General features: G+C 44.0%; 1 protein-coding gene and 1 long non-coding RNA gene across 3 annotated transcripts in view; one reads left to right on the top strand and one right to left on the bottom strand.

Annotated features, from left to right (window-relative positions):
- Nucleotides 1–13,662: 13,662 nt before the first annotated feature.
- LOC104327383 (SPARC-like protein 1) lies at nt 13,663–26,710 on the bottom strand. The gene is given in 11 exon segments (XM_075412159.1): nt 13,663–13,748; nt 15,163–15,311; nt 16,271–16,419; nt 18,079–18,215; nt 19,013–19,133; nt 19,726–19,847; nt 20,452–20,521; nt 21,682–22,127; nt 22,130–22,841; nt 26,468–26,530; nt 26,657–26,710. Coding segments are annotated over 11 exon segments (2,052 nt in total). The 3' UTR covers nt 13,663–13,719.
- LOC142359736 (uncharacterized) overlaps nt 15,003–26,964 on the top strand; it is a 44,217-nt gene continuing 32,255 nt past the window's right edge. For both annotated transcript variants that reach the window (XR_012762588.1, XR_012762587.1), the window contains exons 1-3: nt 15,003–15,327; nt 16,281–16,496; nt 17,222–17,403. This is a non-coding gene — a long non-coding RNA (uncharacterized LOC142359736). The remainder of the gene's footprint in view (nt 15,328–16,280; nt 16,497–17,221; nt 17,404–26,964) is intronic.

Raw genomic sequence — 26,964 nt, 5'->3', positions numbered from 1 at the left:
TGGAGACTGAGCAACATCTGGTAGGGCCAGATCAAGACCTGACAGAACCTGTGAAACTCGGAATGGACAAAAGGCATAGCCAGCTTCAGGAGTTCCCTTCCTTTTCCACTCCTGGTCTTTGGAAACAGGATCACTGAAATGACTTGGGTGTATTTTTTCTTATGAAGACAACTAGGAAATTCAATGCTGGACATTTATTCAAGCTTAACAAGTAATCAGGCACGGTTTGAGAGCTGTGCACTATAACACACGCTGGCTTCAGAGGTGGGCATGTGAAACAGGACTTGGTTGTTACTTACCTTCAGTTTCCATTGCACTGGTGAGACAAATTGAGAAGGAGCTGTAGGAAGTTGAAGATTATTGTCATGGTTTCAAGCAGGGTGTCAATAAACTGAGTGACGCTCTATTAAGCCTCACCCTCCCACCACGGGAAGGGAAAAGGAGGAAAAGGGAGAGACTTACAAATTGAATATAAGAAGTTTTACTAATATTACTAATAATATTAATAAGAGAAATAAAACAAAATATACAAAACTGACACTGAGTTTCCTGGAGTTGGGTCCCGCCACAGCTGCCGGGCAGCACCAGGAAGCCCTGCAGTGGCCTCGGCAGCAGACAGGAACTAGACTCGGGAGTGCACCGATCGGAATCTGGATCAGGATCGCAGGCAGGGCAACGAGCAGGGTCCTCTTCAGCAGGTGGACATGGATGAGGAGAGCGAGACCCTTGTGATCGCCCAGCTTTAAACTGAGTATGACGTGCATGGCATGGAATATCGCGTTGGTCCATATTGGGTCACCCTTCCTGTCCGCCCCTCTCTGCAAGTGTGACCCTTTACGACTCCTCACTTGTGAGACCTAAGAGATCTGTTGGTGACCTTGGCTGCTATAGTGCTAATTATAAACAGAGGCCTTTTTCTGCATTCCTTTCCTACCGTTAGCTCAGTGTAACCATAAACATCAGGTGTTATCAGCTTTGGAGCGGACAGTGGCTGTAAAATACGCAGCCAGCTTCAGAAAAACGCAGTTACTTGGAAGAACTTGCTGTAAGGAAGATTCACTACAAGAGAATCGGTTCTGTTTTAACCAAAACTAGGACAATTATCTAGAGGCAACAGTGTTTCATAGGAGACATCCATAGTTTTCCAGGTATCTGCAGAGTAAAGAAGAGAATGGCAGGTTAGAATTAATAGCAGTTAATTACTTCAATGTGCAATTAATATGTTATGCAGAGCAGGCCCTTAGCAGTGTAGCTGGGTTTTGAAAGCATGACCACAAGAGCAGACCTTTCTTAATTCCATGGGAGGTGAATGTGCAGGTCGTGGCTGAGAACAAGGGTGACTGTACTTTGCCATGTCAAAATAGCATGATTTTCTTTTCTTGAATGTTACTGTTTACATATGAAGTGCTTAACAATGTACAGTACTAAAGATGAAAACAGGAGAAAATAATTTCAATTCTGAGACTACCATAGTCAAGAGATAGAAAAACTGCACTCTTTCCATAGCCGATGTGTTATTCCTGGAAAGCAAAATTTCTGTAAAGAATCTTTTCACTCCTCATCAGTCTTGTGTTAAAGCCTTTTTTTGATGGGCTAAGTGGACTTGGCTATAAGTTTTTTTGATTGTCATGTTTCCAGTAAAGCTTTCTGTTTGACAGTTTTCAGTTGGGGTGTGTAGTCTTAAAAGGTATGCTGTGTAGAATGCAGTTACTTTGTGTATCCAAGTACCTTACTAATCAGGTGTTGATGCTTACTTGTGTACTGAAATGTATTGCACAATTACAATACTGAAAGTTTATAAGTAAACAAATGTAGTGGCATTTCGTTTGGCAAATCTTCTGGAAATGGTCAACTTCTTTATATGGATGATATTAGCTTGTATATTAATGCAAGTCAGATGTGTTGGAAAGTGTTATCTTTCATCCCTGCATGTTGTTCTCTAACTTATCCTATACCACATTTTTTAAATACCTGAGAGATCATCTGTCCCCAAGGATTGGGATACTCTCTTAGTATTTGTCTGGGTATCTAAGAAACAGCAGCAGAATTTTGAGAAAGTTTGTAATGTCTTTTCAAGCTGAAGAAATAGAGGCGGTCTTATATTAAAAAAAAGTTACCCCATAGAATGCATGTCTTCTAATTAGAAAGCAAAGTGAATTATTACTCTTCTTGAGCTTCAAGGATAAATCGCAGTCCCTCCCTTGCTCCTGTCTGTGGTAGTTTGCCATTCATAAGCTGCTCTCTTGATATCCCTGATGGAGTGCTCCCTGGGCAGCCAGAGCTTCCTGCTGTCGTACGTCCCGTTGTACTGCAGGACAGTTCAGTTACCTCACGCTTGAGCTTGATAAGCCTGCAGAGCAGCAATGCAGTCTCGGTGTCTAAAGCAGTGACAAACAGCTTTCAGGAACCCATCTGGTTGCTGTGAAAAGAAAGCGATCTTTTGTCAGCCTTTTCCTGTTCAATACCAAGATCCCCAGTGAAATATAAATGTTTGAACTAGTGATATTCTGTTAATTTACGAAGAAAAGACTTGCATATCGTCCGAACCAGAGCTTGCGCTGCTTCTGTCCTGTGGAAAAATAATGGATTTTCTTTTAGAGTAAGGTACAATTTCTCCTGCTGGTATTTCTTAAAAAAAACAAACAACAAAAAAAAAAACCCCAAACCCAAAACAAACCCAAAAACCCCCAGAAACACCCTCTCAAGTACTTAGTTTTGGTTTAGATTTTTTTTTTTCTATTCCTGTTAGAAAGCAAAGGTAGTTCTGCAAAGGGAGCTTATTAATCTTCAATGTCTGTAAAACTGTCAGCTAAAATAGCTAATAGAGCAAATAACTGCCCATCAATGGGGCCCATGTGAGCTTGTTACTAGTGCGTACAATTCTTTCTTTGAAGTTTAAGGAGGGCTCAATAATAAGTTGAGAAAGTAGAATGGTAATAACATAAATAAGTTTAGGCCTGTACCAAACACGAGTATTTTTAAGGCTCCTGTGTTGCTTTAAAAGCATGTGATTTCCAGTTTAGCATATCAACGTTTCCCACATTGGATGCCTGTTTAGTTTCTTCTTCAATACTTTGTTCGCAACAGCAAGAACCATGCTCAGAACACGAGAAAGCAATAGGAGTTGCATTTTAAGCAAGAGTACTGGGAAACAGATTGAAAACAAAGAGTTACAGTGTCCTGGTTTTGGCAAAAGGAGGGACCTGGGGTGGGTATGGCTCTCTTCCATGTGGAGGGAAAGGAAAATTAGACAGCAGAAGCTGTTCCTAGTTCAGTATGGCTTGTGGTGGGACCTTAACTGCCATCTCTGTAGATTAGTTGTTCATGTACATGTTCTGGTTTTGGCTGCAGCCGGCAACAAAAGCGCCATGCGGCCGCCCCTCCCCCTGCCGGGGTGCGGAAGAGAATGGAAAGAAACAGGCAGAAACTGGTGGGTCAGGATAAGGGCAGTTTAACAGAACAGTAATCAGAGGGAACAGGAACAACGGTACAGATAAGGGGAAAAAGCGACAAAACAGACGGCACAACAGACCCGCTCTCCCGAACCGCCGCTGAGCCCTCCCGAGCCGCGAGCCCCCACCAGAACCCAGCGTGATGGCACATGGTATGGAATACCTGACTCTGTTTGGCCAGGTGGGGTCAGCCCCCACCCCCCCCGGCTGTGCCCCTTCCTGGAGTCCGGTGAAAATTAACCCTGTCCTGGCCGAACCCAGGACATTATCCACCCCTTATTCCATACCATCTACGTCGTGTCCCGGTCCCCCATTGTCCAGTTGATCACCACCACTTCTCCTGTCTCCAGATATCATTCCCTTAGTCTATGGATCATCACTCTAAAGTGTCCGTTGAGTTCATTTAATCTATGACTTCGGGCTCCATCTGTCGTAATGGTCTTCTGTGGCAGGAGAGGTGATGTGTGGTTATGGGCGGTCACTTGCTGCATCCGGAGCTCATGGCTGATGTATCTGGTGCGGCCCGTGCCCACAGTCTGCAGGTTGGAGACGTCGATCTCGATGAATTTGCTGGGTGCCAGTTGTTGAAAACCAGGTCCAGTTCCATCATCGCTGTGCTCTGCTAGGTTTTCATCAAAAAGTCCATCCTTCTTTAATCTGGACGATTCTTACTATGCTACTACTGGTACAACACATAACAATTATAACAGTGATAACAGACAGTGACAGGGTTATTTAACAATTAACTTTATACAATTTATTTATTTATGGACTATTCTCACGCAAAATCAAATCCCCATGAGGTACACATCGGACTTCCCCATCCTTCCGCATTACCCGCCAGGTACACCCAGGTCGTTGAGCAAAAGCAATCCCGCGGACGGGCTTGCCTTTGCCCGAGGCAGGACTAACTCAAACCGTCTTCCCTAACGTGTTCTGCATGTGCACTACAGGGACTTTATCCCCTTCTACGGGGCGCTGAGGTTTTGACTGGGCAGGACCAGCCCGGTTGGTGGATCCCCTGGTGTTAACCAACCAGGTGGCCTTTGCTAAATGAGTATCCCAGTTTTTGAAAGTCCCACCCCCCATTGCCCTCAAAGTGGTTTTTAGCAGCCCATTGTACCGCTCGATCTTTCCAGAGGCTGGTGCATGGTAGGGGATGTGATACACCCACTCGATACCGTGTTCTTTGGCCCAGGTGTCTATGAGGCTGTTAGGAAAGTGAGTCCCGTTGTCCGACTGAATTCTTTCGGTAGTGCCATGTCGCCACAGGACTTGTTTTTCCAGGCCCAGGATGGTATTCCGGGCAGTGGCATGGGGCACAGGGTAGGTTTCCAGCCATCCGGTGGTGGCCTCCACCATTGTGAGCACATAGCGCTTGCCTTGGCAGGTTTGCGGCAGTGTGATGTAGTCAATCTGCCAAGCCTCCCCATATTTATATTTTAGCCATCGTCCTCCATACCACTGAAGCTTTACCCGCTTGGCTTGCTTGATTGCAGCGCATGTTTCACATTCATGGATAACCTGTGCGATGGTGTCCATGGTCAAGTCCACCCCTTGGTCACGAGCCCATCAGTATGTCGCGTCTCTTCCTTGGTGGCCCGAGGTGTCATGGGCCCACCGAGCTATAAAGAGTTCACCCTTATGTTGCCAGTCCAGATCCACCTGAGCCACTTCAATCTTAGCAGCCTGATCTACCTGGTGGTTGTTTTGACGTTCCTCAGTGGCCCGACTCCTAGGGACGTGGGCGTCCACGTGACGGACTTTTACAACCGACTGCTCCAGATGGGCAGCAATATCTTGCCACAATGGGGCAGCCCAGATAGGTTTGCCTCTACGCTGCCAGTTGTTCTTCTTCCATTGCTGCAGCCACCCCCACAAGGCACTGGGCACCATCCGGGAGTCAGTGTAAAGACAGAGCACTGGCCACTTCTCTCGACTGGCAATGTCTAAAGCCAGCTGGATGGCTTTCACCTCTGCAAACTGGCTTGACTCACCTTCTCCCTCGGCAGTTTCCGCGACTTGTCGTGTAGGGCTCCATACAGCAGCCTTCCACCTCCGCTGCTTCCCCACAATGCGACAGGACCCATCCGTGAACAGGACATACTGTTTCTCATCTTCTGGCAGCTGGTTATACAGTGGAGCCTCTTCAGCATGTGTCACCTCCTCCTCTGGCGATACTCCAAAATCTTTGCCTTCTGGCCAGTCCATGATGACCTCCAGAATTCCTGGGCGACTGGGGTTTCCCATTCGGGCGCGCTGGGTGATCAGCATGACCCACTTACTCCACGTAGCATCAGTGGCATGATGCGTAGAGGGGACCCTCTCTTTGAACATCCAGCCCAGGACCGGCAATTGTGGTGCTAGGAGGAGCTGTGCTTCAGTGCCGACCACTTCTGAAGCTGCTCGAACGCCTTCATATGCTGCCAGAATCTCCTTTTCAGTGGGAGTATAGCGGGCCTCGGATCCTTTGTATCCCTGGCTCCAGAACCCCAGGGATCGACCTCGTGTCTCCCCTGGTGCTTTCTGCCAGAGACTCCAGGTTGGGCCATTCTCCCCGGCTGCGGTGTAGAGCACGTTTTTAACATCTTGCCCTGACCGGACTGGACCAAGGGCTACGGCATGAACTATCTCCCGTTTAATTTGTTCAAATGGCTGTCGTTGCTCAGGGCCCCATTCAAAATCATTCTTCTTCCGGGTCACGTGGTGCAGAGGACTCACAATCTGGCAATAATTTGGGATGTGCATCCTCCAAAGACCCACAACACCCAGGAAGGCCTGTGCTTCCTTGTTGCTGGTTGGTGGAGACATAGCTGCTATTTTGTTGATGACATCCATTGGGATTTGACGGCGCCCATCCTGCCATTTTATTCCCCCAAAACTGGATCTCTTGCACAGGTCCCTTGACTTTACTTCGCTTAATGGCGAAACCGGCTTTCAGAAGGATCTGAACTATTTTCTCCCCTTTCTCAAAAACTTCCTCCGCTGTGTCACCCCACACAATGATGTCATCGATGTACTGCAGATGTTCTGGAGCTTCACCCTTTTCCAGTGCAGTCTGGATTAGTCCATGGCAAATGGTGGGACTGTGTTTCCACCCCTGGGGCAGTCGATTCCAGGTGTACTGGATGCCCCTCCAGGTGAAAGCAAACTGTGGCCTGCACTCTGCTGCCAAAGGGAAGGAGAAGAATGCATTAGCGATGTCAATTGTCGCATACCACTTGGCTGCCTTTGACTCCAGCTGATATTGAAGTTCTAACATAGCATGTCTGGCATGGCAGCACTCGGTGGTGTGACTTCATTCAGGCCACGGTAGTCTATTGTCAGTCTCCACTCTCCCGTAGATTTTCTCAGTGGCCATACGGGACTATTAAAGGGTGAGCGAGTTTTGGTGATCACTCCTTGACTCTCCAGCTGGCGGATCAGCTGATGAATGGGGAGAAGGGAGTCTCGGTTGGTACAATATTGTCGCCAGTGTACCGTTGTGGTCGCGATTGGCACCTGTTGTTCTTCAACCCTCAGCAACCCCACAATGGAAGGATCCTCCGAGAGACGAGGCAAAATGGACAGCTGTTTAATGTCTTCTGTCTCCAAAGCAGCTATGCCAAAATCCCACCGATACCCTTTTGGGTCCCTGAAATACCCTCTCCTAAGACAGTCTATCCCAAGGATGCACGGAGCCTTGGGGCCAGTTACAATGTGGTGCTTCTGCCAGTCCTGCCCAGTGAGGCTCACTTCAGCCTCCAATACACTCAGCTCTTGGGACCCCCCTGTCACTCCAGAAATGCAAATGGATTCTGACCCTTTGAAATCTGATGGCATTAAAGTGCACTGTGCACCAGTGTCCACTAGAGCTTTATACTCTTGTGGATCTGACGCGCCAGGCCACCGAATCCACACCGTCCAATAAACACGGTTGTCCCTTTCCTCCACCTGGCTGGAGGCAGGGCCCTTCTAATCCTGGTCAGAGAATTTGCTGCTCACCTGCTGTAAAAATGCCTTAGAGGTCCCCTCCAGAGGATCGGAGTCAAGATCAAACTGCCTACCTGGTCTGGAGAGCTGGCTGCTGGAAACTGGAGTGGCATTTTTCCTAACAGAATCCCCTTCAGTGATTGTTTTACCTCGCAACTCACGCACTCATGCCTCTAGACTTGAGGTGGGTTTTCCATCCCACTTCCTCATGTCCTCTCCGTGGTCATGCAAGTAAAACCACAGGGTGCCCCGTGGTGTATAGCCTCTGTATTCCCTCTCTTGAGCAGAGGAACGCTTGCACCTAATAGCTGAGACACTGGGGCCAGGTACAGGTGGGGAGTAGGAAATACTCTGTTCGAGTTGCTGGACCTTCGGGACAATTTCTCCACGGCTGAGACGAGAGAGGAAGAGAGACTTTCCTCATATTGCCGGAGTCTGACAGCCATCTCATCCACTGTTGGTGCCTCCTTACCTTTCCAGTCTACTATTGCCAATGAGTTGGCATGTGAGGAGGGTGCGCTCTGCACAAATTTCCTCCACATAGATGGTGTGCACTGGACTTCATCTAGGTCTGTGGGTAACTGCTCATCGTCTGGTTCATAGTATACCAGCTCCCGCACAGCTAATTCCCTCAAGTACTGTGATGCCGTCAAAAGCCGGAATGGAAGACTCAATAGTCGGCAGACTATTAAGCAGGTATGCTTTATTGCGGCGCCGGGCACATGGGGGATCTCTCCTCCAAACGTGTGCACCGAAGAGACACAGTTACTAGGTATTTATGCTATGTTAACATACATATTAATTACATTTCCAAGAAATGTTTTTCATAGTAACGGCTTTTCTGAGAATTTATTAGTAAATGGTAATGTCCATCGCACATGTTTGTTTGGCGTCTCTCGAGGGGGGGGGTCTTCAGATTATCCTGCAGCCTCCTTCTCTCTGTAGTTTGCATACCTGTTCTCCCAAGGCCCAGGCGCCTAAAGGGATTATTCAGGAATCCCTTGTCTTGCAGCCCTCCCAATTATTCACAAAGAACAAAGACTTGTTTCTGACCACCTGAAGTGATAACATCCCCTACATGTTACATTTGTTACATTTACAGTTGTCAACTGAATACCCCTTTCCATATTGGTCCACTTGCCAGGATAACATACAAAATCGTCACTGAAGGGGTACCTCTCCCTCACGCCTGACAGAAGTCTCCTCCAGAGGCTGAGGACTTGGTCCTTCCTCCCAATGGCCTTGTCAATGCCCCCATCCCTGGCCAGGGATCCCAGCTGCTTGGCTTCCTTGCCCTCTAATTCCAAGCTGCTGGCCCCGTTATCCCAGCACTGCAGCAGCCAGGTGACAATGTGCTCGCCTGGGTGGCGGCTGAAATCTTTCCACATGTCTCGCAGCTCGCTCAGGGACAGGGACCGGGTGATGACCTCTGTCTCTATCTCCCGCGATGACCTTGGCTCATCGTCATCCCTCCCGGAACGATCTGCTCTCTTTGCGTCTTTCTTTAGTTTTACGGGGGCGACTGCTACTGGCACAGGTTGGTCACTGGGCTCAGCCGCGATGCCTACAGCTGGAGCTGGGGCTGGAGCAGCTGCCGTGTCTGCCAGGGAAACCGGGGCTGCCACTGTGGCTGTGGCAGCGGCAACGCCAGTCGGGGGGGCTGTGACTGCCTGCTGGGCTGGAGGGGCTGCAGGGCCGGCTGGGGGTCAGCGCCAGCCGCAGTGCCTGCTGCTTCATTTCCCCCCCTTTCCCCTTTAGGGCACTGAACAGTGTTGAACAGGGCTCGGTAGGCGTGGGCCAGACCCCAGCATATTGTGGTGATTTGTGTCTCTCTGGAGTTCCCAGGGTGGCAGCACACTTTTTGCAGATATTTTACTAGATTGTCCAGATTCTGTACTTGTTCAGGGGTGAGTTTCAAAAATACCAGCGGTTCCCACTGCCCTAGGTACTTGCCCATGCTGTCCCACACACCCAGCCACTCACAGCTATCCAGCCCCGGGGCAGGTCTCTGCACGATGTTCTTAACAACTTGTTTAACCCTAAACAAAACCTGCAACCCATTCAGGAGGCAGAACAAAAGGAGAGTGCTGGCCTGAGCATCCCACGGGCACTTGAAATTATTAAAAGCCGTTAGGACCAGCCTGAGGGAGAGAGGGGGGGCGAAAGAGTGGGGGAAGGTATCCCCTCCGGTTTTCCCCACAGGCTGGGTTCGATTATTCACAAATTCTAAGAGATAGGATCCGAGGTATGGAAATGACCGCAGAGCCGCATGCAAATACAAGCCTAATTTCATACACAGTGATGCGATCATGTCATAAGTTGACATCGTACAGTACAGTAAAATCATAATCCTGATCCTTTTCCCTGAGGTAATGAACATCACCACAGGGAACAAGTACAGCAAGTACGGATTCAAAAACCACAGCCTTCTGATCAAGACAGAAACATTTTTACCGTTGACTGTTTAACACAGAAAAATGCCTAGAAAAAAATTTAACAAAATCTAAGAAAGCAGTTTTAACGCCCAGCTAGCTCAGCCCTGCCGTTATCCCCACCCCACGTTGGGCGCCAATTAATGTTTTGGTTTTGGCTGTAGCCGGCAACAAAAGTGCCACGCGGCCGCCCCTCCCCCCGCCGGCGTGTGGAGGAGAATGGAAATAAACAGGCAGAAACTGGTGGGTCGGGGTAAGGGCAGTTTAACAGAACAGCAAACAAATGGAACAGTAACAGCAATGATACAGAAAAGGAGAAAATGCGACAAAACAGACTGCACAACAGAGCCGCTCTCCCGCACTGCCGCTGTGCCCTCCCGAGCCGCGAGTGAGTTCCTGCCTTGTGACCCCCCCTACCCCCGGAACCCCGCATGACGGCACACGGTATGGAATACCCGGCTCTGTTTGGCCAGGTGGGGTAAGCCCGCCCGGCTGTGTCCCTTCCTGGATTCCCCTTCTGGATTCCTGTGAAAATTAACCCTGTCCTGGCCAAACCCAGGACAGTACATGGTCAAGATAAGCCATTATGGAATAAAGCTTGCTATGCTTCTGCTTCCTGCTGCCTAGTCTGTGCTTTGAGATCTTGTCAGCATTTTACTTCTCATCATTTTTGTCTTTGATTTTACCTCTCCCTATTTTTACTCTTTCATGACAATGCTTATGGATGCCTTTTGCAATTTTTTGTTTTAAGCAACAGACGTAGCAGCAGAGCATTGGTATTTCTCTCAGTAGTTCTTGTCACGTGCTTGTTTTTCAGACTCACAGAATGGTTGAGGTTGGCAGGGACCTCTGGAGATTTAGTCCATTGTCCAGTTTAGCCCATTGCACACTCAAAGAGGGTCAGCTAGGGCAAGTTGTCCAGGACCGTTCAGTTGGGATTTGAGCATCTCTCAGGATGGAGAATCCACAGCCTCTCTGGGCAATCTATGCCAGTGCTTGACCACTCTCACCGTGACAAAAAGGTTTTTTTCTTCGCATTCACAGTCATGCAGTCTACAGCCATACCCCAAATGATTTTTGTTATGAAATTTAGTCTAGATACCATTAAAGCATCTGCATTACCTTTGGATTGCATGTTGAACAGCTGGTCAGTGGGTCAGATGAATTCGGCTGGCTCCAGTGATAGTGTTGTATAAATGGCTGGTGTCTATATATATAGTTTTGAGTACTATGGCTTACATAGAAAACCACAAGATGTCATGAATCATACCTTCTTAAGACCTTTTAGATTTTAATTCTCATCTAATAAAGAAGCCATTTTTTTCATGACCCCTACTAATCCTTGGAGGATTGATGGGTTTGTCAATGGAAGTGTGTGTTATAAAAGGAATATTTGTTGTGTATTTTTTCAATATAGATATTCTGACTGTAGAGTTCTGCTTGAGTGATCACTTTAGTGATACTGGAGGAATACTTGGTAATAACGCTGATAAACCCGAACAAAATCCAAAACCAGATAGAAGTGGAAATACACTTCATATATATTTGGGAAATGTGCTGAAATGCTAATCTGTTCTTTTCTTGTAGAGTACATGTAAGGCCATGGACAGGAAGAACACATTATCCAGAGTTTACAGCATATGCATGGGTTTTTGGGGAGGCACTCATGCAAAGCTGATGCCACAAAGGGTAGAATTGCAAATCCACACCTGTTGGCATGGACTGTTGAGCCAGAATCCGCAGGTGAGGTAGTGGTCACTTGTATTTCCTTCTTTTTGGAGTCTTCCATGTGGCCATGCAGGAGGACTGAAAATTAAACTTAATGCAAACACATCTGGTATCAGTACAGCACTGATAAGGAGATTGATCTCCTTTGAAAAGGAGATTCAGATGGCCAAGTCAGTCAAAAGAGATTAGCCAGCTTGTCTTTGCATTCTGGTTTGTTAATGTTGGATCAGATCCTTGCACCTCTTTGCACAGAGGGAACCCACTTAACTGAGCAATTTCAGTTAATTTTGGAGTAAAGGTTTTGTGAATTAACTGTTGTTCGGTGCCAGTCGGTGGAAACTGGACCGAACTGGAATGAGTTGCTCATTTGTGGTATTTATGGTGTTCTGTCTGTTCTTAAGCCTAAGCTAACAAAATATAGCTAAACTTTTTTCTGTTTTTAAGCCTATCTGGGCTGTCTTGAAAGTTCTACTTGCTGTGACTTAAAGAAGCCACATTTAATGGAGGAGGAGGAGGTCACGCTTGCCTTGAGAGCTGAATGTCCTGCCTCATAGCAGGTGAGACCTAAATGGATGAGAGCAGGCCAATTCTGTTGAATATATTGTTGCAAGGATTAGTGCACGTAGCTGATGAGGGTGCTTGCCCTGACACATACGGTTCTAGGTCCTGAGGACAGACTTGATCTACAGAGGGCTTAGTGGTTGTCCTGGATCAGAGGGAAGGATTGTCTGGTTGGGTGGTATGTCTGTAGTAGTGCGTGCTTTGGCTTGGAATGTGAGAAGGGAAGTGCAGGTTGATATTTGTCCTGGAATATCCCATGTGTTGTCAGTCTTCCATTAGGGTTGGAAGTTACGTTGGTGAAACTGGTTTTGATGGGAAATAATTTTTTGTGTAAGAAGTTCCTGTGCTGAAAATAATCATAGCTTGATTCATTGTCTCCCAGGGCATCAGGCTGGAGTTGCACTAGAATTAGCAGCCCTTGCTGGTTCAAGAGTGAATTAGTGAGGGGCACTATTCGAGCTACCAAAACAGCATTTCTGAATCCTGTTTTCCTTTCATTGGAAAGGTGACATGGTTCAGGTGAAAGGTGTCTTCTGATCTTCCTCTGTAGCAACAGCATTTGGGGCTGCTTGCTTACAGCAGGGTGTGCCTGGAGTGGTTTTGGTGAAGTGCTTGGCTTAAAATCACAGAGTTAATGGGATTCAGGAATAATCTCATTCTGTCCTGGTTTTTATGCCTAAATTGTGTCTGTCTTCAGGCAAGCAAAAGTTAGGAGATGGTGAAAGACATAGCTAGCATTTCTTTCTCAGGAAAAATGGTAGCAGTAGTTGGTGCTTCTGTGGGAGGAAGGAAGAATGTGCCTGCTAAGGAGAATAAGGAGAGGTGTTGGAGCTGTGATACCCTCTGCTCCTTGTGATGGTGGACCTGTTGCTGATCAGTCTTTTGACACGCATCCACACTCACCATACTCATATAATTAACTCATTACGCAGTTTGTCAGCAGGAATTCTGCTGTGTGGCATTAGTGGGGGGAGAAGTGTCTGAAAAGTGCTGATTTTTTCATGTATTTTAGGAATTATGGTTTAAGGACTGATGTGTATGATCTCCACTCTAATTTCTTCTCCCCCCTTAAATCTAAAATGAAATTTCCATTGAACTGTTGCATTGATACCTTTTCTTTGACAAAGTTCTGACAAAACCAATATATCTAGGTAGACTTATTTTGTTCGAGGCTTCTATGCAGAATGTTAAACTGACAATACAGTAAATAAAGGAAACAAGTCCCATTTCAAGGTAATTTTCTTCAGTGTCTGGTGAAATCCACATCCTATAATTCTACTGAAGAGTTTTGTGAACAGCTCAGTCATCAGGTTAGTACTATTTATTGGTTTAGAGAGGTCATGGATGCATGTAGGGGAAAACACTGGTTGTTTAGTTATGAACCACTTGGGGTAGTTAATTTTTTCTGCTGTTAATGAATGTAGAACTCTTCTGCACTTGTGTTGTTTGATAAGAATGCAGTGAACCTAATGCCATATTTGTCTTGAAAACTATGAAGCTGGTAATTACAGAAATAAACGGGATTCACATATTTCACCAGTTCTAGTGCAGCACTGGGATTCTCTTCAGTCAGCTCAGAACAGGAGATTTTCATTTATGTCTTCTGTAACAAAGAAGAAGAAAATGTTATTAACATTTGATAACAGACACATTGTTGTGCTGTATTGCTGTCCAGAAAGTGATACTCTGAAGTTTCAGAGGGCTCACATGAGGGAAGCAAAACACAAGTATGGTTGCTGCTGTCATATTCAGGAGCCATTCATTTAAACCCTTCTTGATAGGTGCTTTCATGTTTCTAGTGTTAGATCTCCCTGCGCTGTTTGTGAGCCAAGAATCCCTTCTGCCCCACTCTTCGCAAATGGCTGATCCTAAACCCCTCTTTGGATGAACAATCACTGGCAGCAGTACACGTGTATTATGATAACTGCTCGCAGCTTACTTCCTCATGTTGCTTGTGACTGATAAATTGTAATCAGAAGAACTAGAAAAATTCTGGGGAGAGTGAAGCCTCTGCACATCTGACCAGAATCAGCCTTCTGCTTAAAGTTAGGGAGTTGCTAGTAGGACTTTGAACACATTTCTTCAGTCCACATATTTAGTCACACTCCTTCTTTCACAGAAGTGTTGTAGGATTAACCTGTGCTACTGCTACCCTTGCTTAATGACTGGCAGTATTGTTCAGCTGTCACTCAAGGCTAGATCAGAAGGTAGATTGTGCAAGAATGCATTAGGTTGAACTTAGTCATGTAAATCTCAAATTGCTATCATGACAGCTTCTGTCCAGCTGCTGCCTAATTCTAGAGACATCACCAGCACAGTAGTACCTAGCTTTTCACTTTCCTAGAGAAGTCTCAATGTAGATTGAGCTGAATCAACCATATGCCTAGCCCATTTAGGATTCAGAAACTATTCCCACCTCTGCCTAAGCCTCCTGATGCATGCAGTCTGGTGGGCACCATCTGAGAATGTGTTGCATCTGACAAATTAGGTAAAACAGATGGTTTGGCCTGCAACTGCAGTGTGGTGACAGGGTTTGTGTTGTAAGTACTAATCTAGAGATGAGCATAGTTACTTGATCAGTGAGAGGTGTCAGTTGTTTTCCCTACTTGTCTCGATATTTAAATGCATTTTCAATCAATATGCTTTGAACACTGATTTAAAAGTACAAGTTCACTTTGCGTTTCCTTTGGCACTGAAGTGTTTCTTGCGAGGCAGATGTGCCTAGAACACACCTATGTGTTCTGCATAGGGTCAGGCACCACACAGGAAGGATTTGATATTTGGTACAAACTACATCCCAAATTGTTCCTCATTGAAAATAGAAGTTTTTCCTGTCTTTATGAAACAATTCAGAACCTTGCACCTTTTGCAGTCTTGTTGTTACTGTTCCATTTGCCTCTGTGCACAGTAGCTATGAGCTTCTGGCTACAGTTTCTTTCCTGTATGTTGTGGTCTGAGAATGTGCATAGTCTTGATAACATTTTGTCCTATACATCTGCCTGTTCTTTCAGGTTTACCTTCCTTAATCCCAAAGCAGTGGCACCATTCCTTCAAAGCAATGAGCTTGTCTTGGTCTCTGTCGCACTCTTGGAAGAAACGGGTTACGCAGTGTTCCATGGGAACAAGGGAAGCGCTCAGAGGCGCAAGCTCAGAGTGTGTTAATAATCTGAAAGAAAGAGCAGGTATGTCGAACTGTATTTCATTAATAAATCATCAGGATCAACAAAGATGTTCTAAGCTGCTAGAAGATCACAACAGTGGCTTTGACAGATGCCCCAGTGGATTCTGTTGTGGTGTTTCTGTAGTGAATCTGTCCTAGGCAGTTATGACGATGTATAATACCTGATAAACTAAAATGTTTTAACTGCTATTTGTTTGCTAACATTTTTTTCTAGAACAAATATTACTGTGACTTTTTCCCAACTCGTCAGTTGTGGTGTTTTGTCATTATTCTTCAGGAGATTAAGCTTGCAAAGATGCTTAGCTATGTTCTAAGACAGTAGATATGATCAGCACAAGGTATTGAGGGCTTGCAGCCTTGAAACATGGATCCCACCACCGAGTGTCATAACCGAAAGCCTGAAATCTGAGTCTCAGAAGCTGGGGGCTTCCTCTGAACTGTGACACTGGTGCTGTCTTACCATATCTGCTCCTTAAACTGAGACATTTCTGTAGTACTAGTTGAAAACTAGGGGTACCTCACTAGTAACTTGTTGCTGACAGGCCTCTGCCCTTTGTACTTAGCCTACTGGTCTTAGCTTCAGTAATAACAGGATCTCATGAGCCTTGTTTTCTTCCAGGATCAGGGAATTAGTAGCTATTAACACACTGTAGAGTTTAAGGTGTAATACATGATGATTATGAAAGAGAGCTTAAGGTGTAATAGGTGATGATTATGAAAGGCAAGAGAGTAGCAAGTTCTGACCTAAGACATGGCTCCAGCAGAAAAATGAGAGAAGTTCTGTGTTAGAAGTGAATGCCTCTTTAGAGAGAGAGGATACTGGCTTCTATCAGCTGAGGCACTGGTCCTGTATGTAGAGAATCCTTTGAGTGGTTTAGAAAAGTAAAGCAGCCTGAGCTTAAACAGCAAATCGGAACTGAGACTGCAAAAATTTTTTTTTTTACCTGTCAACAGGGTGCTGATCAAACTGATGAAACTGCCAGTCCACAGGATACACATACATGTGATAATTTTTCTCAAAGTCATGCAGGAGCAGCTCAACTGCGTGGTCGCCAACCACAAGGCGCTTGTCATTCTGGTAGATTTTTTGGACCTGAACACAATGGAGAAATCAACATTTTTTTGTTTAGGGATGAAGATCTGTCCTGAAGAGAACTATCCAGCAAGGAGGTGGTTTGGAGAAATGAAACTTGATAAAATACCATTGAGGAAATGTGTTTTAGTGTGTTTGACCATACACAGCATGAAAAGCTTGCTTCAAGTAGTCCAGATGATTTTTGTTGCTGTCCATTTCAATTTTGGTAGTAACTAGAAAGAGAGTGAAATTCCTGTGGCCTAATTGTAAGACTCAGCTAAGCAGGGCAGTAGCGTTAGGGTGGTAGGACATGAAAACAGTTTTATCACATTTATTGATCTTCTGTCCTGAGCAAGTCAACTCAGCTTTTGGTGTGAAATAAGCCATCTCAGAAATCATCTAATTCATACCATTTAGTATGAGATGTACTGGGTAGATCAATGCCCCTCTAGGTAATATTTTGTATAACTTAATAATTAACTTTTGTATAACTTCAACTATTTTCTAACAGTTGTGGCCTGTCAGGCAGTAATGGCACCTGTATCTTCAAAATCAAACTACTGTCACCAATTCACTTGACATAAATCCTTCCCATTAAAAAAGTAAAAATCCTAATGGTAATAGATGCTTACTCGATTTTAAGGCAATGTAGTGTGATGACTGCAGGGCTACTGAATGGTAGAAAGCAGCTCTGCTCTTAAAACTGAGTGTCATACTTGCGTAATTTTAGAGCTCTTGAATATCATGGCGTAGATGAACAATGTATGTGTCCAGATTAAAAAGTGCAAAGGATACCTGTAACTGTTGATTCCATTTTCAGATTCTTTTGTATTGATGGGCAAGTACAAGGTGTGTCTCAAGAACAGAAGAGGAGCTACTTTTGGTCGGTCCAAGGCAGGAATCCCCTGCCTCCATGAGGGTATCCTCATCTCTGTTCTAATTCTGTCTCGACTCCTGCCCAGATGCTCAGTCTCATGAGGTCCTTGAGCAGTTTTCTTCATGGTGAGTCCAAGTCCGTCCCTCCTTCCTTTGCATACCTGTGTGTTATCAGCAGACTTTGTCACCTACCTTCGTCTTCCAGGTTATTTAACAAAAACTAAATGGCACAAGTCCTTTCAACTTGTGGGACTCCACAGGTGAGCTCTTGGCTGGCTGTTCCCTCTTATTCTGTCTTTTAATTAGTTATCCATGCCCAGACCTTTCATCTTAGGCTATGGCTGCTTTGTTTCCTCAAGTCTTTTGGAAAATGGCGTTGACTGCATATGTTGGGTCATTCTTATCTACATATTAGCTGATCTTTCCAAGAGGTTTGTCACAAAGCACTTCCCTGAACAGAAGCTGTTTCATGTCTTCTTAAGCAAATGATGTTTATCTAGATGTGCACTAGTTCTGAATTTTCTGCCTCTTGGCTTTAGATGCTGACTTCAAAGTAATACATTTGGCTTGCATTTGCTAGGACAAAAAACATTTGTAGCAGAAATGTGTCTTGGCTTAAATGAGTGCGAGAGGACATGTATTTTGCAACTTATGAATCTAATTGAGTCTAAATCGCCTTAACCAGAAAGGGAATGCTCATAGGAAATGGGAGAACTTGTAAGATGTGAATCAATTTTTTCACATGGTTAGTCCGTCTCTAACAATGTAACTGCATGGTCTTACTTGAAATGGATTGCTGACCTTAGTCCTTTGCTTTTCAGTTAGAAATCCCGAAGTATCCAGATCACTTTCGTAATATTGCATAACGATGTTTTTGAGCCAATCTCGCATCCGGAGGGGAAACTGATCCACTTCATAATCAGTGTAGTGGGGGATGTCTGTGCCAAATAGGAAAGCTTTTGTTAACACGTGATCTGTTAAATCACCATTCAAGCATTTCTGAGCCAAGTTAGATTTGATGCTCACTAGCAAACTTCCAGGTAAGCTTAAAATTGATGGAGCTGTTAATACAAAAAATTGGGAATGCATCTAATAGGTTCAGTTATAAATCTACAATTCTTTGGTGCACATGCTTAACCAGTTGTGCAAGCAACAACCTTTACATGTCTGTGTAGCTTCTGAGCAGGGTTGTGCAGTGAAACAGTTATCAGTCAGTTGCATGAAAGCAGAGTTCTCGACAGCAAAGGAAAATTCAGGCTGAGAGTGCACTTTCCTCCAGGGTTTGCAGCAACTGAAGAGCTTGAAAATCAGTTCTGGCTTTTAGATCTCGACTTCTGCATTTGGCATCTAAGTTTTTTTGGGGTTGTTTTTTGGACTTTACATTTTCATTTATTAACTGGCTGTAAATACTGTTTTTTTGGTCAAGGTATTAAAAAAGCATCTTCAGATGCTATAGCAATGGGAGAATGTAAGACAGCGCAGGGGGAAGACAGGGTTGACAACAAACTGGTATAAGCACAGGAGGGATGTCCTTAGCATTCAGATGCTTAATACCCTTAATTATAGAAAAAGAGACTTTTTAGACATGTTTAGGGTTTGAAGGTCTTGATTAGCAGATAATTGATGCAGAAGGGGGAGAGCACAGGAAGAAAGCAGATAACTTAGGGCTAGCTGGTGGTTAAGGCTATTGGCCCTTTATACCCAGGTGAACTCTTCATAGAAAAACAAGCCTTACATTTGCAGTAGCCCATATAGTCTAGGTGCAGCTGATGTCCCAGTTTTGTCCCTTCAAGTCAGCATTTGGTGCCAAAGAGTTGACATGTGCCATCATAAGTCTTATTATCCGTGCCACAAACCTAGAGGAGAAGTGATACACCCCCACCCCACCCCCCCCCATGTTGAGAAAAGTTCTGGTCACTCATATGGCATTATAATAATAAAATTATTGTTAACATAAGATGTAGCAGCTGTGAATATCTACAGGGAATACATGCGATCTGAAGTATTGAAAATTGTAGTTATATGCCTACCTAAGAATTAGTCTGTACTTACACACCCAGTTTCAAGATGTTTGAATGTATTTTTGTGTGGTAGTAACACAGTGTCTGAGATGGTACAGGATTATTATGCTAGATAGGTACTAGTATTCAGTATATGCTCTAAAACATCAAATGGATAAACAGAACTTTTAGTGACAGGGAAAAGCTATGATCCCTGAGAGACCAACTGAAGCAAATCACTTTAGGTACTACGTAGCTACATGTGTTCATACTGTTCTCAAGCTATAGTTAGTGAGTTTGAGTACTTTATACTTTTGCAGTTACTGGAATCACTCAAACCCACTTGCATGCTTTTTAGGGTAGAATTATTCTAAATAATAGCAAGGCATGCGTTATATTGTAAGCATTTTAATAGGCTTTCCCCTGTGCTGTGCACTGGATGAAATACTTAGTGCTCATAGCCTTTGGTGGAAGGGCAAGCAGCAGGATCTTGGCAAATACAGCTGGGTTTCCCATGTTTGTCCGGATGGCAGACTTTACCTCTTCTGCAGTGGAAGTTCCTACATGGATCTAGTGATCATAGCAAGAAGGAGGGACTGTCAGAGAGGATGGGACAAAGCCAAGTGTTTCTGTCAGGTGCTACTGATAGTCAAAGCAAAATACACCCCAATATTCACCAAGAAGTCAAGTGCTTTTTGTAAGTTTGTTAAAATGCAGCTGGGTCTTGTGTTGAATGAAGCAAGCCATACTTTAAATGAGGAATTTTGTGAGAAATCTAGCAGTCCCAGTTTGAGTTGAGCAGAGAAATAAATTTCTGCGAAAAAGCTATTTCTCCTATAAGGACTGACATTCATTTCCAGCTTCCTTTGATGAAACATATCCCATCTGTCCTTGCTGAATCTGGCATTGGCATTTGTCCCATTCCTTGTTGTATTCAAGCTACTGTTCTGACACAAAAATTTGTGCACTGCCTACAAATGTTTTTCATGAACAAAGGAGTAAACCCAGGGGTGTAGGAAGGGATTCTCTGGGAACATAACTGCAACGCAGGATTATGCACAAGCACAGTTCAGTCATGTGAAATTGTGTGCTGCCAAAGGCAGAAAAGAAATGCAGAGCAGCAGATTCCCCAGCTGCAGAGAGTTAGCAGTTAGATGATGGCTTTGTGGCTTACCCTGGAGAGCCTTCTCACTCCTGTTGCTTGCGCTTTCCATCTCACCATAGGAACTGCTTGTAGTCTTAACCTGTGCAGTCACAGAGACATCACGAGAAGTTGTGGTAAATCTTGTGAAGAAAAAAAATACTCAGACAACATTTTTTCAGGTACAAATATAGAGCTGACTGAGGCACAGTTTGCTCTGCTTGCAGCAGAAGCAGATTGCTGTGCAAAATGTGTGAGAATTGCATAAAGCCTCTGGTAGCATTAAGGAGCTCTGTTATTTGGGGAAAAAAAAAAAAAGAGTAGGAGGTGGAGAGAGAGAAACAGGAGCTCAATAAGGTCTGGGTGCCTGGAGGTTCTGCAGTACTTGACACAGAGAGGCGTAGTGCGTTGAGGTTGGCAGAACTGGTGCTTCAAGTCTTAGTTTGCACCGTGGCCCTCCAGGTCAGTGAGTATGAACTGCCTCTCAGTAGCGCCGGAGAGCAGCAGCACCCTGAGCTGCCAGACCAGACACATGAAGCAGGAGGAGAAGGGAAGGATGTATCTTCGATTCTGACCCTTCTTTGGTGCTGTGGGGATGGGACTGCCCTCTTTCAAATGCATGCCTCCTATAATTTTTTATTTTTTTTTAATATTACAGATCCTTATGTAACAGCCATAGGAAAACTAACTCCTTTCTTTTGAAGAACACCAATGATAGTTCACTGGTTATCTCATGGCTGACCAGGGTGCGGGAGATCTGGCTGTAACACCCTCCTTTGAAGGGGCAAAGCCCACATCCTTCATCTCATGTGAAAATGCCCTAGCCACTAGGATGGTGGTTATTCCAAGGACTCTAGCCTTGCCTTTCCAAGCTGTTAACTTCTGTATGATAGTGTTTAAAATCTTTGGGAGAGAGAAATGAACAGGCTTTCCTAGTTGGCTTGAGACTGGGTTCCAGGTTTTGTATCTGTGTATCCATATTTATTTGTATACTTAATTACACAGCCCATTGGGGCTGGAGCTCTTACATGAGTTGTGGTCACTTCCTTTCTGGTACAATTCATCTAAATGTTATATGCGAAGTGACACAGCATGAACTAGATGAATAGTAAATGAAAGTGGAGAGAAGACTTCTGCATATTAATAATTACACCTGTTTTTGTCCAAAATGTCCTTTCAGTCATCAGGAATTTAAATTTGGGACTGATTTCCCCTCTGCCCCTCTTTTTCTAATATTCCAACTTTATTTTAAAGAACATTTACCTTATCTTCACTTTGCATTGAATTCATGCTCTGAACAGAGCTACTCATTTCCAGTTGTTGCTTGCTGTCAGAATTAGGTAGGTCATGATGGTAATCCTCTTGTTCAGAGGGAATAAGGGCTTTAGTCTTGACATCTTGGTAATCATTGGTCTCTCTATGAACTGCAGTGTTATCTTTGGTGGTTCCTGTCCCTTTGTGCTCAGTACTGGTGCTCTCCTGATCATTACTCTGGATTCTTTCCTCTTCCTCATAGGCTACTTCTTTCCAGGCATTGCTGAGATCTTCCTTGCCATCCACATCACCACTGTCGTGACCATCATGATCGTCAACATTACTGTCCTCCATATCTTGTCTTTTCACCACTGTGTCAAGATCACTCTGATAACTTACTTGCATATTGTCTTTCCTCTCTTGGCTTTGCTGTTTGTCATCCCGGTCTTTGTTACAGTTTTTTGAGAGAGGGGGATTTCTTCTTTATAGGGCTTTTTCTGGCTGTTCTCCCTCTCTTCTTCCTCTAGGTCAAATTTCTTACCATGTCTCTTGATTATCCAGGTTGGTTGACTAGAATCTCTTAGGATTTCATCAGATTGCATACTGTTTTCGTTTTGCTGTCTTTCATACTGGTTACCTTGTTTTGTCTGGTGGCCTTTGTGCTTCATATCTCTGTGATTAGTTTCTTCACCCCATTCCTCATCCTCTTTTCCCACACCTTCTTCATCACTTTCACTGTGTTTTTCAGACAGGCCAACTGTATTTTTATTGTATTTCCACATGTTATGCTCATGATCAAGACTAAGAGCATCCACTGGATTTTCTACATTGCTCAGAACAGGTTGATTGTCAGTATTGCTGTGTTGCTCATGCCTCCTGAAGTGGTAATGCTGAGAGCTAGACTGTTCTCTGCCACTGCTTCCAGAGTCACTGACCTGGTTATCAGAAGCCAAACCTGGTTTACTGTGCAGTACAAGGAAATTGATGCTTCTTAGGCTATTTTTTACCTGATGCTCGCTACCAGTTCTTCCTTGTTTTCTGCTGGTCTGGGGCTCATCCCTGTACTCAGTGCCTGGTGCTGATACCTCTGGTTTTAGGTTTCTGTGACTGAGCAGCAAATCACCCTTGTCTACATACTTGGTATACTCTTCTTCCTGAGTGTCTTCATTCTTAAAAAAAAAACCAAAACCAAGTAGATTAGTAAATCTTAGAATTTATTTGAAGTTAATGCAATGTTATTTTTGCCTTGTATTGCAAAGCATGACACTGACTTTCTTTTCTTTGTAAATTCTCTTCTTAAGTTAGCCCAGAGCATGAAATTCACAACTGATGTAATTTCCATTTCTCAGCAAATTTGTTTATCTGTCCCTTCTTTTATTGCTGGAGTTTCTAAAGAAGTCTATGCAACTCTGTTTAAGATCTCATAGGAGATAACTGCATATGGGTGTCTTGTGAAATCTCAGAATGCTTCACAGAATGAATCACAGAATGGTAGGGGTTGGAAGGGACCTCTGTGGGTCATCGAGTCCAACCCTCCTGCCGAAGCAGGGTCACCTACAGCAGGCTGTAGAGGACCTCATCCAGGCGGGTCTTGAATATCTCCAGAGAGGGAGACTCCACAACCTCCCTGGGCAGCCTGTTCCAGTGCTCTGTCACCCTCAGAGTGAAGAAATTCTTCCTCATGTTCAGCTGGAACTTCCTGTGCTTCAGTCTGTGCCCATTGCCCCTTGTCCTGTCACTGGGCACTACTGAAAAGAGCTTGGCCCCATCCTCCTGACACCCACCCTTCAGATATTTGTAAGCATTTATAAGGTCCCCTCACAGCCTTCTCTTCTTCAGGCTGAACAAGCCCAGCTCCCTCAGCCTTTCCTCATAGGAGAGATGCTCCAGTCCCCTCACCATCCTTGTAGCCCTCTGCTGGACTCTCTCCAGTAGCTCTTCATCTTTCTTGAACTGGGGAGCCCAGAACTGGACAGAGTACTCCAGATGAGGCCACTACAAATTCAAATGTGTGGTGTCTTAGTGGTAGGGTTGTCTGTGAACTTTGGGACTAACGAAGCAGTGGTGTTTATTCCCTGCAATGCTGTCTAGCTTTCCTTCATGTCACCCAATGCTCCAAGACCTCCAGTCCTTCTCAGAATCTACAAATGCCTCTAGTTCTCTTCTGTGTCCCCTGCCTCCCCTCCCTAATATGCCCTGTGCTCCTTCCCTCCTACAAAATCCCATTGATACCCTATCGGTCATTTTTGGCCTGCTGGCAGTAGGAGCAGGCTGTTTGTGCTGACCAACAATCCAGCTGCAGTCCTTCTCACATTAGGACCATAAATAAATAATGCTTAATTCGTAATTTAGTGTCCTAACTTCAGGCACTTCTAGGCTGCAGGAATTATCACTTACCTCAGAGAAGAGGGATGTGATATTTGTCTTCCTACACAGATAAATGGAAGGCTGGGGAAAAGAGAGACAGGGGGAAGAGAGCACCTTTTACAAGGTGTTGTGGGAGTAATTCCCGAAGAGTGCACTGCATCTTAACTATTGCATAATCAACATATTCGTCTACTTTGAGTTGGATACATCATTGCTTCCTAGCTGAATTAATCAGGAACTATTGTATTTGGTGGCAATTACTATATCATAAGCTCACTAGCAGGAGTCATAGGTGTTTGCTTAGTGCCTTTTTTTTTTTTTTTCATGCTGTCAAGCCAATAGCAAAACTAGTAGCTTCAGTGGAAAAGGTTCAAACGCTCAAGGAGAAAGCAGGTACTATAACATGACTGTTAGCTCTTGCTGCAGCAATTGCCTTTCTACTGCTGTGAGCATTGCAGCAGCTGCTGGGCAAGTACAGGCACTTTCAATATCAGCAACATCTCATATATTTCTGAACAGCACCTATGGATGTTCAATGTTGCTTATTGCTTACTACAATAGACCACCTGATGCTGATTTTTGTTAAAGCTTTTGGGGGGTTTCTTTATGAAGATGAGACCTTCTCAGTGCCCAAGCTGCTGGAATAGCATTCCCTTCAATGTGGGCAGTCAGGACTGCTTAGAAACACACAAAATAAAAAAAGGGTACGATTAGAAATATTGATTTGGCTTTTGGCAGATCAGCTGTATCCTATTTCCTAATGTCAAGGTGATATCTGAATGTTTTACAAGTTTGTCTTCTGCCTAGTGTACTTTCTGATGCAGGAAAAGTACTAGGCAATATCATTTCCAACTCTTTTTCAGTGAAAGATGGTATGTTTGCTCAAATCTACATAGAAATTAAGTGAAAAGCTTTTCCAGATTAAATCCACATTTCTTGAGGACCTCATAAAAAGTGATCTGTGTGTTGTCAAGCATCTCAAGCTGATATTAAAATACTTGAAAATTAAGTTTCAAGAACAGGTTTTTTTTTTTACATGTGTTTTTGGGCACTGCTGTGTAGAACATACTATATGTCTTGAAGTGAAAAGCAGTCTTTTGTGAATGGCTTCCAGTTCTATAGAGATAGAAAGTGGGAGGCCAAACAATAATTTTTGTCTATTATGGGTGTCTGTATTTGAAGCAGTAGTTTGAGAAAGATGCAGCTCATCTCTTGACAGGAAGTCTTGTTATGTACCACAAATCAATCCAGAGATGTGCCTGGATGTGGCTTTCAGCTGCTGCTTTTTGTTATCTCTTTGTCCCCAGGATAAAAAAACTTAGAACTCAGTTGCTTGTGAAGATACTTGGGTCTTTTAATAGGATGGCAAATTTCAGTCAATGTAGCTGTAATTAGCTACTGTTAGGAGACAACTGGCCTTTGATAGATGTTGCATATTCACTTGGAACTGGTGATTCATTGGATATTGAAATGTTTTCTTTTGATGCAAATGTCTTCTGTATTGAGTTATTTCTGGGAGACAGCTGTAGGCTGCAAACTAGTGTTTATACCATATTTTATTATGCTGGATACTTCATTAGTAAAAGTAAATCTTTTTGTTCTCATAATGCAGAGCACCATCCAGATTGACATGAAGTGCATCTGGAAAGGCTGGACAGAGTGGGGTATAATTCATAATAAAAAAACAGGTTAGCATAAGAGTTGGGATTTTCTGTGTCTTACTGCAGATCATGCTCTGAATTTAGTTGTTCCAGAACATTTGTTGGCTTGGAGCCAAGGCCTGTTGTGTCTGCTACAAATGCTCACCAGAATGGTGCAATAAAAAGGAATTTTAATTTGGGTCAACCATGAATGTAAAATTGTGAGCTCTGTCATTAGCATGCATATATGGCACAGGACTGCTGGAGTCGTCTGTCTCATTATCATCAGGGCTGTGCTGGCTTGTCAGCCACAGTATACTTTTCCAAAATGAGCTGTATCTAATGATCTGTATTTTGAGTAATGAAGCATATGTTGGATAAAATTCTTACATGTTTGAGACTGCATATGATCACTTGGCGTGATAAATTGAGGATTGCATCCTCCTTGTTTTCTGGAGCAGTAATAACCACAAGTTCAGCTCTCAGTGGATCTTATTTTTTGTATGAAAATGGGTGTAATGATTTAATGTAATGATGTGGGGATTCATTTAAGATTTTGTTTTAGATAAGTGAAACTTCTGTTGTGAGCTTTAAATTTTGTCCTATTCTGTTTCTGGCTAGGTAATAGGTGAGGCATGAAATGCTTGGTATCATATGCCAGAATTCTTGGGGTGAGTGGGTCTACATTTTTTTTGAACTAAATCAATTTGCTAACCACTACTTACGTGCTATTGTGTTTTATATATCTGAGATTAATAATATAGGTTGCCTCTTACTGTTTAAAGAACAAGGAGTACCTTTTCTGTAGTATTCTGTCCATGGGTTCCGTGTTTGTAGTTTAAGGGATGGGTCTAGAATACACAAATATATTAAACAGCTGCATGGAAATAAAAATCTTGTAAAGGTTAATGGGATAACAGAGTGTTCACAGAATGGGAAGTAAGGTGCCCAGTAATAGTAGTATGATGAGGACTTACTGGGATAGCAAAAGGTGATCCTGCAAGACAAATGAAGAGAGCTACAGCCTTCATGATTTCAGATCTTGTAGAGGACAATATTTAATGGTACAGTGGTAGGGTTTAGAGGTGTCCCTTCTGCAAGCAACATGAAAAGAAATGAAGTTAGGTTTTGGCCATAATGGTCTACAAATGACAGATGGAAGCAACGTAGTGGCTGCTGTAACTTGCTTAGTCTGAAGACCACAAAATTTCCATGCAGTGTGCAGTTGTATGTGAACTCAGGTGTTAGACCAGCTTATCTAGAGGACACTTTGGTCTTCATTCTT

The sequence above is a fragment of the Opisthocomus hoazin genome, unplaced genomic scaffold, assembly GCF_030867145.1.
Source record: "Opisthocomus hoazin isolate bOpiHoa1 unplaced genomic scaffold, bOpiHoa1.hap1 HAP1_SCAFFOLD_219, whole genome shotgun sequence".
Lineage (NCBI taxonomy): Eukaryota > Metazoa > Chordata > Aves > Opisthocomiformes > Opisthocomidae > Opisthocomus > Opisthocomus hoazin.
This window is presented reverse-complemented; position numbering and strand designations above follow the sequence as displayed.